Genomic DNA, 18,976 nt, shown 5'->3' with positions numbered 1-18,976 from the left:
AATTCTGCTGCTACATGCTGATTATCCAACGTTACCACAGAGGATGACATCATAAATGCTCAAAGACAAGCAGTTCATTTTCATTTGCGAGGTTGGCAAACAATGCTGCATGAGGCACTCCCAGTGAATCAGGATGTATGAACAGGATTACAAACACAGAGGAGAGTTATTTAAAATTACATTTTGGTTTTGGAGAGTTGCTTAAAGAAATAATAAATCAGGAGGTCCCTAATAGCTTGCTTAGCTTCAATGTTAAGGACATGAAGCCACATTTAATTTGATTTTTTGCACTGCAATTCATCCTTACAGCCAAAAGGCAGGGTAATTTTCTAGGAAATAATGACAGGCTGGGATGAGTGGAGTGCTCAGAGCACAGCTGTGAGCCATTACCACCACCTGATCATTAATCTCCAGGAAGCATCCTGCATGAAGGGACTGCAGTTATTGCTCCTAGAGAATAATACCTGGAAAACAATGAAAAGATGGATTATTCTTCTGGGTGGTACAGTTCCAGTTAGCACAGACAAGGAATTTCTGGGGAGTTACCTAAAAATGATGACTGATATATCAGTCATTCCTGTCATCTTCAATCTTTCTCAATATTCCACTTTGTTTAGAGCTTCAGCATGAAACAATAGCAGTCACAGAATAATCTTCCCACGTGTTCCAGTTAAGTAACCGCTTTCAAAATTAAGAAACTGCTTTCTCAGGTATTCCCTAGTGAAAGGCTGCATTTCCATATACTGCCTGGTGGATGATGTTAAGCTTTCATTTTACATGTTATTGCTTTAAAAGTCATGAAGGAATATCAGTCACATTTTTGCTCCTACAGTGCTCCCCCTATGGAAATGTACTGCAGCCTTATTAGCGATAAGAGTTCTTAAGTGAAAGCTTCTTTAAAAGTAATCTTAGGAGATCTCTATTCCCTCTTACCTTCTATGTCCTTTAATTAAAATAAAGATCTGTCCATATTAAATGGGAAAGACCTGCCTAGGCTTAAACATTCAACGTGTGCAGAAATGTACTCCTGTAATGGTAAAATCCCTACTGCACAATCTCAAAACAATCTATGGTAAGAGAAAAGGCTGTTTTCATATGCCTAAAATGCATGGTAAACCAGTGTAACCTGGTTGTTACTGAAAGGCAGTTTTACTCAGGCTTTAAGTTATGGCCTAGCAGTACTTACATATTTCTGTGTATTAATCTTCCTCATAGGGGTTAATCAAAGAGCTGTTCTGGGGTCAGCAGAGAACTTTACAGTTATTGTAACCTAGCTAAATCCTGCACATTTAACCTTACATGCATTAAATTCACCGCAGCCAGGGCATATCACTCTACATATCCAACACGGCTTTTGTGGAAAGTGCTCCAGAGCAGAATGGCACTGCTTGAAGCAAACAGTGCATGACGTTAGAGGTGAGTGTGCTGAATCAGCTCCTTACAGCAGAGCAAGCATTTCCTTCAGCCACAGACAGTGTGACGTTGTTGCCCTGCATGTGTTGTATTCCCTTGTTAAGTTAAGGAAGAGGCCAAAGATAGCTGAGAGGTGAGGAAGAAAGAAAAGGCAGAGCAAACAAGCATTGCAGAAGCTTTCAAGCTGTCATACAATGTACTGCAGGTTTTCCAAACTCATTCTGGGATGCTACTGTACACGCATAATTACATCAGTAACTTTACAACATCCCAAAGGAAACCTGGAAAAATACGTGGCTGAGACATAAAGTCTCTGCTCTCTTATGGGTTTACCTGCATCTCCAGACAATGTAGCTGTGCTTTTACTTCTGGCCAGGAATGAGTGTGTGGGCGTCAGGAGCCTGCTAACGATGCTGCTCTCCCAGGGACTGAGCTGCAGACGGCGAGCTGAACGTGCATCACACAAGCAAGAGTTAGGTCAGACAGTGTGCAAATGACTACATGGTGCAGAACTGTTAGTATTATTACAACCTCATGACTACACACCATGGAAATCCTGAAACTACCTTTTAGAAACCCAAGCCACACACTCACTCATTGTTTTACATCTCAGTGTTATTCCATTGTAGGGGAGGAATTCCTACAGATCACAGAGCCAATCATTTATATTATGCTACTGATTATGGCATCATGCTAAACTGTCATCAGGTTAATGCTGACATTTTGCACAGATCCATTATGTCTTCCTTCTAGGGATGGCAGGATGAATTCTGTACCAGGAGAGCAGGTGCCATTCCTTAATATAAACTTAGAGATGTCTGTGTCTCAAAATCCTTCTACGTACAAGGAATGTAGGTATATACAAAAAACAAAACAAAATAAAACAGTGACTAAAACACCATCTGCAGTCTGCCAGCCTAGACAGAAAAAGAAAAAAACAAACAAAAACCACAAAGAGGGCTGCTTACTACTATACAGATTTGGATCGTAGAAAGAGACTTTGTCAAAGCATCACAAAAGGATACAGTGTGCCTGAGCTGCTGATACCACACTCAGTGGCTACAGTTGTCTCTGTTATACATGTGCCTCAGAATGCATACTGCATTTAATTCTGTGAAAAACCCTCATTAATGATAACTTTCTATTTGCAGCAGTAACAAGATCTAACATTTTACACTGTTAGTATGTTTTGAAAACACATTATACGTGCTGATCTGGCTGTAATCGCTCACAATTGCTTCTCCCAATACTGCATAATACAAATGTAGTTTATCAGTATTTTTATTTTGCCTCACAACATTTATTTTTAATAAAATAATATTTTTAATATAACACCATTTAAACATTGATTATGGCAAAGGAGTCCTCTACATTATTGCTCAATTGTAGTGGATGGCTTTTTAACAGTAAGGTGCAATAAATGTTATTATTAGGAGCACCACAAAAGGAAACACTGAAATAGTTCCCATAGTTCATTATACTAAACTCAGGCCATAGCAAAAAACTCAACAGGAGAAATTAGGTTGTCTTATACCCCAGCATTTATTAGTTTCAGTTTGGTGTCTATGGCAAGAAAACTGCAACTTGATTTTATGAGGTGCTGTCCCTAAAACACCAACCAACATAACTAGCTGTGATAAACAGGCTAATTTGCACTTTTAAAGGTAAAGATCCATCTCTTCTAAAAATCATAAACCTGGAAGCCGTCTTTAATCTACTCCACAATGAGCCCCATGAAAGGAGAGGTTGTTCTCAACAATCTCATTGAGATAATCTGCTCTCAGTGTTGGGTTTTTTTTTGTTTGTTTGTTTTTTGTTTTTTTTTCTACCACTTCTCAAACTGCTCACCTAAATTCTGCTAACTCAATAAGTGTCATTACTATAGGAGTATAGTACTCAGAAACACAGCAGGCCCTTCAGATAATTGTCCTTATATAATATAATACTGCAGAGTTCTTGGTGATTAATAGATCCATTCTGTGTTGGTACAGATTATACAGAGACACAAAATATCCTGAAAAGATCTCCATTACAGCATACACATTATTATTAAACTTGCAACTTATCAAGGAAGAAAAAGTTAATGGACAACCATTGAACTGGATGCAAAAATGATCAAAAGTTATCAAAACGTTTGGTTCAATATGATCATATTTTAAACCTTCTGTTTCAAGGCAGCAAATTATTTTTTTTGTGATCTCAGCCTTTACCAGATGCTGAGTCTAAAGAAACTCTTTAAAGACCATACAACTTATCAGAAGAACACTAATACTGTGCAGAAATTGGCTCCACACCTTAGGAAAATGATCCCTGAAATTTTAGGCCTATAGTTCACTACTATGCATACCAAGATCTTCTTGGAACTCATTTCTATAGCTGCAAAGAGATGATAAGTAAATGTCATGATGTAATCTGGCCCTGTGGGCCATCTGCAAGCCTTACACAAGTCCCACAGAACAGACAGTCTGAAGAGACCACAGCTAAGAAACTGATGTCCTACAGCACTCAGCTATCCCCCTGTAATTTGCCCGAGGAGATAAGTATGGTTTAATTACCTTTTCTCTTCGTTCCTGACACATCTTATCCACGTTATTTACTGGAGGCAATCCTGTGCCCACAGCAAACAACTAACAAGGCAGTGATTGAGAGAGGGCTAGATGACATGCCCCGATAGTGAGCTGAGAGAAGTGTGATAGTGCCAGTACAATTAAGCAGTTGTTTGAAGGTGGAACAACAGTTTCAGCCAGGAACTTAGAGGTGAGTCTCCCTAAAACCTTAAAATGGTTTTAGATCATAGTCTGTCATAAGCACATCTTGATTTTGTAGGTTAACATCATCACTTACTCACAGCTCACTGAAATCACCAGATTTGACACTTAAAAAACCCTAGTCATCAGCATTACCATCAGCACAGAGAAGCCAAATTAAACTTGGCTCATCGAGTTTCAGGTACAAAAGTATTCATCCTAAGTGCTTTGAACAACTGAGCTTTGGACTACAGTTCACACTGAAGGAAAAACAAAACAGAGTCCCTAAATTAAAAAATCTGACTTTAAAAAATGAGGTCTGGCTTTTTGTTTCTTTTGCTCATTTTTAAAAATGCCAGAGCAACGTTTTAATCCTTCAAACACCTGACAGAGAAAGGGAAATATTTGTTTTGCTGTTGTTCTGTCTAAGGCTACTTGCTCCTTGGTCCCTCAATAGAAGTACACTCCTGGCAGGTAGAAGTACCCCTACTCCCAGCTACCAGCACATTAAACAGATTAATAAAGTATAACTGGAAGGAAAAAACAAACAAAAACAACAACAAAACAAACAAAAAAACCACAAGGTGCCGTGGAGCTGGCAACAGTGAATTGATCACAATCATCTATGTTTACCTTCAGGACATATCAACTGAACAACAAGAAGTTATCATAGTAGCAGCTGAATAAATTGCAAGTAGGCAAACAATAGCATCTGATTAGTTCTAGCAACATATGGGAGGCAGCGATTCAACAGGTCTCCTGATGAGCAACACAGAGGAAGGACTCTCACTGATAATTGGTGTTTGCTCAGAGAGACATAAAAATGCTGTGGAATAGGTGGGAAAGAACTTGTGCCTTTAGATTATCTCTCAACAGCCCTTGAACTTCTTCCATGAAGGTGGCAGACAAAGGTGATGTAGTGGATCAAGACCATCGCCCCTTCTGAGATAAACTTTCACTACAGAGAGAAGGAAGAACACAACTACAGTATAAGTTCTGTTTTTTCAAAACTAAGAAAGTCATAGCAAGTTGATAATACCATAGGTAAGGTAAGTTTTTCTTAAAGAGCACCACCACCAGAATTTATTGGTCAAAGGAAGCTTTCTCCAATTGAATGTATTTGTTTATATTCTGTTACACAGTTTGAACTACCCAGACCATCAGAGCACAATGAAAAGCCTGTTCTAGCTGCCTGATTGTAAAATTGTGACAAAGATCTATGTAGCAACACAGTACTTCAAAAGGAATTAACCGGGCAAACCATTAACTAAAATTTCTACCTTTGATTGGGCCGTAATAAATCTTGTCCTCAAATGGCAGAAAAAATAAAAAATAAACACTGCTTAACAGAAGTTCTTGATGACAGCTATAAGCCACTTAGGGTAAGCTTATCATCCTCATCTCCAGCTTGTTTTGTAGGTAGGAGTATTATGTGTTACAGGCAATACATGATTGGATGCCCCCTGGAAGGCAAAAAAGGAGCAGAAAGGCAGATGATTCCTTTAAGCACTTGCCTAAAGATATTGAGGCCACTGGAGAGGTGAGAAGCACTTCTCCAGTTATGTGCTCAACTAGATTTGGATAAATACACAAGAAAAAGAACATTCATATCATTTCAGTTTGCTTTGTCTTCCACAGACTCCATAACGCAAGAGGCTTCCAAGGACTCCTGTGCTGGTTTAATGAAGATGCCAAGAAAGGAATGACTTGCCATTTAATGTTTATGACATATGGCCTCCACTCCCCTATTCCTTTTCCTTCAGCCACCGTTACACTGCCTAGTTCTCAGTCCAACTTGTTCAGAATTTGTTATAGGTAGTAAAAAGCACTACACCTTGAGCTACAGTCTACAAGAGACTATCCTTCATATTTAATGCCTGCTGCTGTTTCCTCTTCCCTCCAAAATCCTTCCTCAAATAATCAACCCTGGGAAGGAACAGTCATCAACTGGAAAAAGCTATGTATGTACACATCTAAAGGCAACAAAATAAAACTGTCTGGGCTTCAACTTTTAGAGAAAAAAAATATTGGTATTCTAGAATAAACTGTGCCCTAAGATAACACTATGTTTTCACAAGTTACCAGACTTCAGAACTGTGCTAACCTGTAAGTATTAACATGGTCAAAGCAGCCAGAAATGTGCATCCAACCATGTACATAAAACATGGCACCTAAAACACACAAATAATGATGCCTACCAACCATTTTTTGCAATACAACTAAAGCACCACTCTAAAAATTGTTTTTGAAAATATGCATTTTTCCAGATTGAAATGGGGCATAACTTCTCAGTAGAGGACAAAAAGTCCTTCCCAAGAATTATTCTGTAAAGCTCTTTGCACAAGTTATACAAGAGACGTTCTTTTATAACTCACTTTGGCTCAATGCTTTTACCCCATAAATCCTCAAAACAGAGGCAGCAATTCACCTACGTTAACTCACAAAAGCCTGATTGTCTATCAGTTGTGCAGAGTTGTAAACACTGAAAAATTCACACTGAAATAATGCAATCTTTGAAAAGTAACTGGACTCAAAAAGTCAATAAACAGACATCATATGAAAAGTACCTATACACCTTCATTAAAATAATCAGAAATTGTAAGAAAATAATTGCCTGAAAGCTTTATACAACATGTTTTCAGATATTCAAAAGCTACCACTAAAGAAAAACAAAAGCAAAATAATGACAAAATGGCATAACACAAATAAAAGGTCACAAACAATTGCATGCAGTATGGAGGGATGTATTATTTCGATTGTTGTACCTCATTTACTAAAAACCTGACAGAAGCACTTTTATCATTTGCTGAAGTAAGATCATTTAAGTAAGTTCTCTTGTTTTAAAAACAAGAAATACATATTTCTTCTCACAGGAAAAAAATGTTCAAACCATTTACTTTTCACATTCAAAGTCTTTTCACTCCATTTAGATAAAGTACAGAAAATGACTTCAGACACTTGTTTTATGTGCAAAGCCACACAAGTATAGAACATTTTCTTTCTTGCTCTTTTTTTTTTTTTTCCTCTTTGGAACTGTACCTCTGTCTGAAGAATTTAGTAATGTTGCAGATGAGGAGGAGAGCCGCTTGTTAATGACTGGATCAACATGTTTCGAAAGGTTCATTGTTGAAACAGACCGCCTGTCTGGATCTAAAACAAATGGAGATAATGCTAATTGACAGCCCACATGCAGTAATGCCAGTTTCTAGCTCACTAGTGGGAGGAGGAAAACATGACTAGGTCATTCCTGCTCTACCACAAGAACTTTCAAAATAGAACGGATTTCTCAGCAGACATTGTACAGATGACTCAAAGACTGGGCACAAAACCATTCATTTTCAATTCCAAATGGATAAAATATTCTGTTCACTGATTATCATTCAATCAGGTTGCAATCCAAGGACCTTAATGGAAAATTTGAAGCAGATACTAGTAGCCAAGGTGGTATTTCCATGTTCCTTTCAATAGCCTCCAAAAAAAATTTGACTTGTGACTCACAATAGAAGCTTCAGGGAAATGACAACGTGCTTGGAAGTGTAAAGTCATTCAAGTAAAAACCCTTAAAACCTGAATCAAAGGTGACATTTGACAGGGCACTATCAGGTAGAGGGTCAGCACTATGTTAATAAAATTCCAATGTGTTAAGGGAAGGCTAATACACATGGAGAGCAGTAATAAGCACAAAAGATGTAATGTCCATATTTCTGTGAAAGAGCTAAACTTCCCATCACAGACTTACTTTCTACCTGCTGTGAATGAAGTTGCTGTTAGTCAAACCGAACTCCACACAGCTTTAGAAAACAAGTCTCTGGGGAAGGCTGCATACTACTTGTCACACACGTTTGGTGTAGATACATAAAACACTGAATTTTGCTTCTAGGCTCTGTGGATTTTAGAACAGCATTATAGCATCTGTATGTGAAATTGCTGCAGTCACTCAATATCTGCGCCCTACTGTGGAGGATGATGGTTCTCTCGAGAATACAGATCATATATACTTTGTGCACAGGCGTATGCCATGGGAAAGTCGCTAGCCATATGGCAGCAGAGGAAGAATAAGCAGGACAAGAAGTTGTATGATTTTTCTTCTCTCTCAAAAATCAAAGAAAAAAAAGCTAAGTGCATCAACTAACTTTTGTTTAGTGAAAATTTCCATTTGGAAATCTGATAATCAGAATATATTAGGAGAGTTGATCCTGCTATTGCTTACATTTATAGCATGTACTGCAAATTCAGTGCTACTCAGCAAAGAACTTAACCACGCTTCCACAGATGCCTAATGCTCTGCTGATTCATATTCTCCATGTCCTCAGGTAAGTCCATATACTGTTTGGGAAGCAGATAAAAGACCAGGACACTGATGACATTAAGGGAGATGAAAATTCAGAATTGGGTTTGAGAAGGAGAAACAATTCATGCGCATGAATGAGACCTCTACAGGCAAGATCATATTGCACTCATCTATAAGTGTTGTGTGCTGTTCAGTACTGGAGACAGGATACTTGGGCTTCGCATGTCAAAGATCTTGGTCAGAACAGCATTTATGTTTCACATTTTGAACTCTGTTATCTAATCTATACTTGAGAGGATACATAGTATATCACTACATCAAAAGAAAAATTCTACATTTGGCTTAAAGAATGTATTGCACAAAACAACTTTTTGAAGATGACAAATGAGAATATAAACATTGCCTCTTTCATTTGTCATGGCATAGCATGCCTCTACTTCTCCTAATTCTATGACTACTGTTCAAGGGAATGAAACTCAGCATGAAGATTTGTGTGCGAGTGTTGGCAACACGAAACTTACAAATACAGAATAGGCCAAATGTGATCGATGACCTGGAAGACTGCTGTTTGCTTTGTTATTAAATTCTGAGCAACACATTCACCTCGTATCTGCCTTCAAGTGAAAAATAAATGTGAATGATGTGAATGTGCAGTATGGCAAAAGCATTTTAGAAAAAGATCAAAAGATTCAAATCGCGTCTCCTTGAATTCCAGTAGACAGAATATTGTATTTCATTTTAGCAAATTGTGCCAGATCTTTGTAGCCAGCTAGTAATAACTCTTTGCATTAAAAATAAATAACAACAACAAAATCTGGGACTAAGAACAGTTCTAAACTATGAGCATGATGTTAAGCATGCACCGCAGCTACATGAGGGTGGTTTAGTTACTGATGATCTCATTTCCTGAGAACTAGCTATGGGTAAAGGAATCAACAAACTACAATGATTATGTACCAGGTTTTCTAGCACCACCCAGAGATCTGAAGTGGTGCTCCAGGCCTGCTAAATCGAGAAAGGTGAATGATGATTCAAAAAAATAACCTAGGGACAGAATGCAAGACAATGACTTTTATCAGTAAAGAAATTAAAAATCGAGTTATACAGAGCTAATTAAAAAAAACAAAACACCTTATGTGATTTTATGAAAGATAACCATTCACTGAACTTGTAGGATGAATTAGATTTCAGATCATTCTTAATGCTTTTCCCCCTTAATGAAAGGCTGTACGCAATTAAAAGTATACGCTAGAGTAGGAAGAGAAGCATTCTTTTTTAAGTAACACTTTCTGGTGAAAGAAATGTAGAACCAGTTCCCTGTTTTGAATTTCAATCACATTTAACAGGGCACATACTTAATATTTGTCAGATTCAGTTAGAGAAGACGATTGTGGAAAAAATCATACAGCAAAAATTCACTTAATTTCTCCATCTAAGTTTTTCTCAAGGGGGGGAAAAAGAGGTTTTTTTCCAGCCTCCATGATTATCTGTACAGATACAGATAGCTAATCACAAATAATCAATTTGCTTCCTTCTGTTTTAGTCTTGGTATTTGGTAACTTCCACCAGAACTATTTTTTGAGCCACAATATTTAAATGTTTGCACACAGTAGCTCACATCACAAAACTGACATATCACAAACACACCAACACATACACGCACAAACAGCAGCAAAGCAGCAGAAGTGAGAAGCTGTAGCAAAATAGAAATACAGAATTAGTCAAATCCCAAAACAAGTTTTCACTTTTGTTCAGACTTCTCCTGGTTATGTTTTTGCTACACAAGAAGGTCAGAAACACGCTGTTGCTAGCAATAATAAGATAAAGAGCAGAGAATTTAAACCAGCATATAGCAAATCATCTTTCTTTGTAACAGAAGGAAAGTAAAATCCAGTTAACTGACAGGGCAGGGAACTGGCTAGCAAACCAGGCCTCCCTCTTTACCTGTGTTATTAATGCGGCTATGTAGTGCTCCTCCCCAGGACCACCTGTTTTGCTTTTGTTTTGGCTTCTGGCTTCTTTCAATTGTGCGACGTACAACAGCTTCATGTCGTTCCTTAAGTACAACAGGATAATACATTTGGATACTACCAGATTTTTAACATGAATCCTCTTCCAGCACTGCTACCCCCATCATGGACACAACCTAGCAGGCTTCATGGAGCTGCGCTCAAGCTTACATGCTGCCTAGTAAAGATGTGCACTCAGACAAACCATTCTAACTCTACAACTGCATTAAGCAATAACTAAGCCATAAATAATTTGAACTGTTAGCTCTAATTTTGAAAATGTAGGGCTTATTGCAGACTTGGGAAAAAAAACCCAACCAGTTGCCCCATTATAGAAACCACTGCACAGACACACACCAGGACTACTTTCCACCTTGAATTTCCCACCTATTCTCTCACTAGGACAGTGAGAGACAGTTAACAAAAAAAAAAATCCAACCATAAGATGCCTTACCTAAGAAGGGGAGTTCTCAGCTCAACTGAGACAAATCAGCCAGTAGCATCTTTCCTGGACACTGTCTTGAAGGCTTTGTTAGAAAGCAACTAATACTTAGCTATCCTTAAAATGAACAGCTAAAAATTAGCCCACAGCCATACAGAAACCATACAATTTCTATTTTTTCTGATCAAGGTTGAGTAGTGTCACGTACTATAACCTAGATATGCTCAACTTAACTGCAACAGACTCTCAAAGGACACTTTAAAAAAAAATGGGACTAAGGCAAAATCCTCTTCTGTGTGCACTCTCATACTGACCAAGGCTCACGTTACATCTCTGCTGACAAGATTAAAAGAAGAGGTTTGGTGGTTCCATATCTTACAGAAAAAAACAAGCTGAGAAGTGTTTTCATGACATTTCTTTTTACCTTATCTTCTTCTATTCTCTGCCTTCGCTTTTCTTCTACAGCAGCTCGCCTTCTCTCTTCTTTTAATCGTTGTTCTTCTAGCTTCTTTTTGCGTTCCTCTAGGTGTTTTTCATAATGTTGTCGTGCTCTCTCTTCTCTTTCTAACCATACGGTTTCTCTTGCAGCTATGAAAAAAATCAGAAATAAAAGTATTAACATACTATACATAATGAAATCTTTAATAATTTGGCTAATCAAACTAAATAGAAAAGCTCTTGAACTCATTTGCTTAAGACATTTGTAATTTCCTAGTCTCTATCCATATGTTAAAACTGCACACACCCCAGTCACACATTCATGTCATTCAGTTTCAATGTAATTACTGTGAATTGCTACCAGAAATGGTTACATCCCATCAGCACATAGTTTCTATGTGGAAGAAAGGATTTTGTACTAGTTTAAGATACATAAGCATTCAAGTTAGATATACGTGTACAAACCATGCTAATTCTCTGTATTCTTTCACTGTAAAAAGAAAAACTGTTACTAGTATATAACTAATACATAATGACCAAAGCACATCTCTTTTGACTGGGGCAACAGCTAGACTGTTAGCTGTACCATCAGCTCACCAGAAGAAGATATAAACAACCAAGAAAGTCAGAATAAAGATGAGATTTAGTAGGTTTAATGTGCTTTGAACAGCATTTCAGAAGTACTAATCAATTCAAATCAAGAAGCACTATAAAAGACAAATTTTGCTCTCCACCAAGGTCTGAATTTTCATGAATTCCATCTGGAATACACGCTCAAATTATAGCCCATATTAAAGCAACTACCTATGACACACTGGACCTCTCCCTATTAGTGCCTTGAAAGCTTCAGGCCCCAGAATTTTTTGTTGTTGTTGTTCTAAATACCTTTTACTCGCTTTTTAAAAAGCCAGGATACCTCCTGATCTTCACAAATTGATAGATAGGAGCGCAGTAAGAAATGCACGTGAATGTCATGAGACAAACATCAACAATGACCATGAGAGAAAACCATGCAGACGAGCTCATTGATAATGCAGGGAATCAGAATAGCGAAATGTCAAAAAATAAAAAATAAAGTCTTTTAACGTCCAAGATAATTATTTTTTTCAAATTACCTTTGAAAAACAAATTACCTTTGAAAAAGGAGCCAATCATTATAACCTTGTACTTTAAAGACAGCAACTCTAGCCCTTCAGTGAGCAGAGATATTTGTATTGACAACTGCATACCAAAAATAAACAACACGATTCTAGATCAGAACAGACACTGCAACCACTTCTTATAAGACCAGCAGTCATCTTCACCTAATTCCTCTTCTGCATTTTCCTGCCTACTCAAACATATCACATCTCACCTGATAAACAAATTAGATTGCACTCTAATCCATGTGCATTTGCATACACAGCCTCTTGAAAATCTCTAGATAGACAAGTTAATGTTGAGAGTATCTCCCTTCAGAAAACTTTTTTGTTTTGTTTTGTTTTTTACTTTTTCAAATTTCAAATGCTTTCTGCTAAGAAAAGCAGACAGAACAGTCATCTTTGCTATGGGATACAGACCAGAAAAAGATGCTCATGCAACAGCTAAAGCAACCAGAAGACATCCTCTTGGCAAAGTGAGTGATGATTCAGCAAGATCACTGCAGGAAATTTAATAATCTAACATAGCTAGAATAATTACAGCTACAAGGAGCAGTACAGTTGCTTAATTACTAAAAATAGTTGCGAGAAAAATGCCACAAATGTGAAATGGTAATGCAAGAACCAGCAGATTTTGAGAAGTACTTTTCTGTTGTAGCTTAGCGACTTGAAGGGAGCAATTTAAACTACAGAACAAGGCTGAAAACAGTACGCAACAGCAGAATATCAGTTTCCAGTCCCACTGCAACCTGCAAAAGCTCCTCCTTCCATATTAAAGCCTTACAACACAACAAAATAGATAAAAAAAAATCAGTGTTCCAAAAGCAAGACAAATCTTCATAAATGCATCTGCTGCTCTTTCTTAGGAGCCAATAGCTCACCAACAGACTGGATGGAAAAGAGATGGCTGTGGTTACTCTTCTTCTGAGATATGATCCCTTACAAAGCTTCCTGTTGCCCAGGTTCAACAAGATTCAGCTAAATGAAGAGGTCCACCTTTTGAAGCAGTTTGGGCTACATCTTTAACACCAGAAGTGTAAGGCATGTCACTTCTACAGTACTATCACCTCTTTTTGACTTTGCCTTCTGCCTAGCAGTCTGACTTAACTAACCAATGTCTTAGGCAGAGCTGCAGTCAGTCCATCACCAGGCATGTAGGCATTCTGGAAGAGCTTGCTCTTCCTATTAGCCTCTGCACAGCTGGATTGCATAAGAGGGTCAGTTCAAGAGCAGGCAGCTGCACCAGTGAATTGTACTGTTCTTTTCATGCACTCTATGTTCATTTATCTTGTTTTCTTCAGAAATAAGGATAAAAATCTCTACAAATGGTGATCGAGTTCAACTGAGTACCCTTTTTCAAAAACAGAAAATTACTCATCATTATCATGATTTGAGACCAACTTCAAAAAATGTATTACAGGGTAAGAAACTGAAGTTTACTCAAGGGTTAAAAAAAAAAAAGTCTACTTGAGAGAAAAACATAGGGCTATTTAGCCCTATTCTGAGTAGGCTTCCAGAAGAACAGCAAGCCATGTTTCATGGATGGGGAACATATATCACCTGTCTTGCTAGTAGACAGAAGGAGCAGAAAGGCCTACTGGAAACAGAAGATATCTCTAAAAGGCCCAACCAACTTGGAAGAGCAGCTGACTGACAGGACATGGAAGGAGAAAATACCCACTTTTCTGGTGGCACCTAAAGAAGCTGCGCTAAGAGCTATGCTCAGTGCTGAGCCAATTCTGGACTCCAGTAAGGGCAACAATCCAAAGAAGAAGGGGATGAGGATGAAACCTGTATAAGTATTTATTGTCTGATAACATGCAAGAGCCATTTAAGAAAGCTTGATCCATCATTCAGATAGTACCTATATGCCAAAAACTTAAATAGCGGAGGAACATTTGTTAAAGTGGGAAACTACAAAATAAAAGTCACATTCCAATCCTTGTTTTATCTCATTAATTAATCTATAAGTTGGAATACATTCATGAGACACAAAGACACAGAAGTAGAGCATAAAAAGCAAGATTTAGAAATGGAGGAGTGGAGCCCTAGACATGCAGTTAATATCCTCTGCATTTTTCTTTTTAATTTTTTTTTTTTTTTTTAACAAACTACTATTGATGGTTTAGACAACATGAGAATACAATGAGACTATGCTCCTAATTCTGAAGTGGCATAACTAACAGGAAAAATAAAACAATATAAATCAAGAAAGAAACATTTCAATACTAAAAAACATGCAAGACTTGAAACCAGTTAATTTTACACTACAATTAACTAATTTAATGTGGAAGATACAGTTAACTACAAAATGTGCCCTTCTTTTGTGTAATGCATGTAGCGTATTTCCCCTAATTCAGTTTCAAGTACACAGACAGCAAGTCATTCTTTCCTGGGCTATAGGGGAAAAAGGAATGCATGCAAGGTGTCAAATCCTCCCTTTTCCCTTTGCTGTTTATTCACATGGAGCAAGGAAAGGTCCTCTCAGCTCACTCTCCTTTTGCTGTCACTTCTATTGTCTCTCACTGTAGCCCTTTTTCTTGTGCTTCCAGATTTCATTAGGGCTTTTTATTCTAGCTCTGCCTTTTCTCAGTCTTCATTTTGTGATCACCTTGGGTGGACAGTTTATCTGAGCTGAGAGCCAGTCTTTTTCGTCTTACCATCCTCTATCTTCTCCAGCTTTACACTACTGACCTCAGCAATAACTTCCTCCTTTGACCACTGCTTTGCCTCTCCTCACTGCCAGCTCTGCACTAAGACTGATCTCGTCCTTGCTGCATTAGCAGAAAAATAGACCAGAGTTGCCTTAAACATATCCAAAAACAGGAACATTAAAGCACTCCACAAAAATGGCTGACTAAATGAATTAAAAGGTGAACTTTAGAACTGTAATCAAAGCTGAAGTTAATGTTAGATTCTCCTAGCTGATGTTTCTCCATTAGCCATGCTCTGATGGACACACATACAGCACAGAAATTTTTAAACTAATCTTCCTTAAAAAACACTTTTTTTCCCCCCTTCATTCTTATAAACCCTTCTTATTCTGGCACTATCAAGTCCTCTAAGGACACCCCAAAATGATTCAGATGCTAACGTCACTGATTCCTAGTTTCTGTGGGGATTCTGATCATGGAAATATTGGATAAAGTTTTGTCCTCCTCTATCAAAGAACAGAATAAACCAGAAGGAATTCACCAGCAGAATAAATGCACAACTTTTACTGATGTGATATTGTACCACTTATCATTTCCAAATGGAACAACATAGATCATAATGTGATTTTTAAAATTATTTTAATGCTCATACATTGTTAGCATTAAGAATTCAATGGATCTAGCCAAAATGAAACATTATATAACCTGAGATTAATACCACACTTCCTTAAGTAAGAACTTAACTGGGATGGCAGGTTTACCATCTTTTGTTCTCCATGACAGAAACTACATCAGCCATGTGTCCTTGTTGGGATTGTAACTGTGGTAAAAAAGGCCAGCATCTAAGCAGGATTTGTATAGATAAAATATTCATAGATTTAAGTCTTTAAAGATGGTTTGCTTGTGGCTCAGGGACCAAGATACTGGAAGGTAAAAATTTTCTTTGCTAGACATTATCCAAAACTATCAGAATTAAAACAAATTTAAAATCCCAGTTACTTTCTCTGTGTAAAATCATCTTTATTTATTTTCTATTTGGTTATTGAGAATGAGGTCTAGGTTAAGAATAAGCCCAGAGACCAACTAGTTTCAGCTAAGTTTCATCTACACTAAATGTTTACCTTCTAAAAACAGTGACAGTACTCAAACACATTAGGAAACTCTAGGGGCTTTCCCAGCCTATTCCTAAACATTGCCTGGGAATCAGCTAGAAAAAAAGCTGTCTGGAGCCAAAACCTTGCCAGGAATCACCCTAACAGTTTAACAGCAGGAACAATTAAGTTTTAGTGTCAGGGAATGCTCCTCAGCATTGTTTAGTTTGCCAGTGCAGAAGCAGTCCATGCTGCGACGTTGGGGGTGAAGGCCCTCTGTAGAAAAAGCATCAACTTTTATTAAGCTTTTCTACTTTGTCCAGGCCCTCTACTATGATTTTCATCATAAACAGCCCTGACAAGCTTCATACACAGCCAAGAGTGCCAAGCACAGCCAGACTGACACATGGGCTCAAAGCAAAGAAGGCATTGTACAGAGCTGAAGGCAAGACAAGCATGACAGCTCCCCTCACTTTGCTCCAAGAATGGCCGCATCTGACAGCTAACACTCTTACCTACCACTGCCCCTCCTGCCATTCCCAGCTCTCATGACCCAAGAGGTTTGGTCTCATAGAGATGCAATATCCATGCTTTAAAGGATAGATGTTATTTTATTGAATATACATTATGGGACAGAGTGTACACAGACACAGCACAGATTTAAAACATGGATACTGGAAGAATAATCCATAGAATCAAGTAAAAATTACCCTAACAATCTTTTAATGGTATGTGCATATCAACAAATAATATACTACCACATGGTCAGAGGAATAAAATAATTAAAGTAATTGCTTTGCAGCCATGCTTCTTTTCTGACTGCATAAGAAAACAAGTCTAGGAGAAAATAAAGCTGAAAGGAAATCCTAGTCACGGAAAATACGAGTCGCATATAGAAAAAGCCAAAGCATTCAATCTCTTGAAGTTTAAGGTTGACAACGGTTGACAGGTTTAAGGAAGACAAACGCATACTCCACTGCAAAGAAACTAAACTAAAATAAAATTTTTTTATTCTCAATGGATGCTATTTCAGTTTAATTTTCTCTGTGTGCTTTCCACATTTTCTAATGAAAGTTTCAGAACTGAATATAAATATACTAATGTGAAAGGAGCATTTATTTAGTAGCCTGTTTATTCTTTCTGATTAGGTAGCATAACACAGTCCTCAGGTAATGCTAGTGCCACTGCACATTTGTGGACGACAAAAATGACAGCACTCATCTTTTCTATTCTCTTAAGTCTCATTAAAAAAGAAAATAGGTACTCAGACACCCAATTGTGATAAATAAAATAACACTGCTAAAATACCACTGCCAGACACAAGGAAATCCTCACAAGTGCACTGACCCAATACACAACAGTGAAAGCGACATATATAGTACAGCAGAACTAAAAAAAAAAAAGATTGAGTAAAGAGAAAGAAGCAGGAAAAGTTAAGCCTTAATAAAGAAACACAGAAGCTATTAAACAGGTTAATTTTCAAGAGAAGACGAAACCTTCTGTTCAAGGTACTGAAAGTATGAAACAAACTTCTTCAGATCTCTGCCATCGCTTTACAAAAGCCAATACTCTATTTTGGAGAATAATTTCTCTTGATGCATGACAAAGTCTCAACTTCTGCTTACTTAGGCAGCTTTGCTAAAGTTGGCAGATCCCTTGAATAAAGAAAGATGAATTAAGTTTAAATCCCACTTCTAATTCTATAGAAATAAAACACCGTGCCTTCATTTGATTTACTGTTGCATGGAAAATATCCCAGAATTAACAAAATCCAACTCTACTAATTTCAGGAAGACCTACATTTATATAACATTATGCAACTTGATATTTATTTAATATGGACAGCGATGATGTTTCTTTGCTTTGGTTCACATGACATGAGTAACAGATTATCTAGGTTCTGAACTAAAAAAAATGAAGCTTGCACACTTGTAAAAATCACTGCTTTGCTGTAGTAGAACACAAATCTCAAGAGACAGTTCTTAAATCACATTAGCAGACAAATACACAGATGAAAGCACAATACAACTTCAAATTTTCTTGTTAGTTTCAGCTAATTCTTTATGCAAGGACACACAGGACACTCACACATCACAGGGACATGCAGAACTCTCCTTTCAGGGATGAAAGTTTGCACATAAATTATTAAAAATCAATCAAACAAATAAACCCTACTGTTCATGTTGCTGTTAGGTCACACAAAATGAAATGTTTCTTATCAGAAGTAACATCATTTCAGCAATAGATGTTTATCTATCAATAGCTAGGATATCAGGGTTCAGGAAAAACAAAGGAAAGTATGTCTCTTTGCATTGCAGCAGAGCTGTTGTCACAATACAAGGCTGGGGGTACTCTCTACTGAGGGATGTGGACAGGCTGGATAGCTGGGCTGAGACCAACAGAAAGAAGTTAAACAAGACCAAGTACTGTGTCCAGCACTCTGGCCACAGCAATCCTTGTCAGCTCCTCGAGTTTGAGACAGACTGGTTGGAAGACTGTACAAAAGAAACAGGCGTGAGGGTATTGGTCAACACTCAGCTAAATGTGAGCCAGCAGTGTGCCCAGGTGGCTAAGAAGGCCAAAGGTACCCTGGCTTGCATTAGAGATAGCGTTGCCAGCAGCAGCAGGGAAGTAATTGTCCCGCTGTACTCAGCACTGGTGAGGCTACACCTAAAGTACTGTGTTCAATTTTGGACCCTTCACTGCAAAAAATACATTGAGGAAGACATCTGGAACATGTCCAGAGAAGGGC

At 37.8% G+C, this 18,976-nt stretch overlaps 1 protein-coding gene across 10 annotated transcripts in view; it reads right to left on the bottom strand.

Annotated features, from left to right (window-relative positions):
* Window positions 1-18,976, bottom strand: part of MAP7 (microtubule associated protein 7) — a 103,417-nt gene that overhangs the window by 22,472 nt on the left and 61,969 nt on the right. For 9 of the 10 annotated variants that reach the window (XM_065733467.1, XM_065733493.1, XM_065733423.1 and 6 more), the window contains 4 exons: window positions 11,327-11,490; window positions 10,396-10,507; window positions 7,200-7,310; window positions 1,747-1,860 (listed from right to left, as the gene is read on the bottom strand). In XM_065733467.1, coding sequence (XP_065589539.1) covers window positions 1,747-1,860; window positions 7,200-7,310; window positions 10,396-10,507; window positions 11,327-11,490 — 501 coding nt within the window. The remainder of the gene's footprint in view (window positions 1-1,746; window positions 1,861-7,199; window positions 7,311-10,395; window positions 10,508-11,326; window positions 11,491-18,976) is intronic. The other variant, XM_065733476.1, reaches the window with a different exon arrangement.

The sequence above is a fragment of the Cyrtonyx montezumae genome, unplaced genomic scaffold (assembly GCF_038088225.1).
Source record: "Cyrtonyx montezumae isolate F1298 unplaced genomic scaffold, pur_monq_1.0 scaffold_0, whole genome shotgun sequence".
Taxonomy (NCBI): Eukaryota; Metazoa; Chordata; class Aves; order Galliformes; family Odontophoridae; genus Cyrtonyx; species Cyrtonyx montezumae.
The sequence above is the reverse complement of the archived record's forward strand: the minus strand, read 5'-3'. Positions and strand labels throughout refer to the sequence as shown.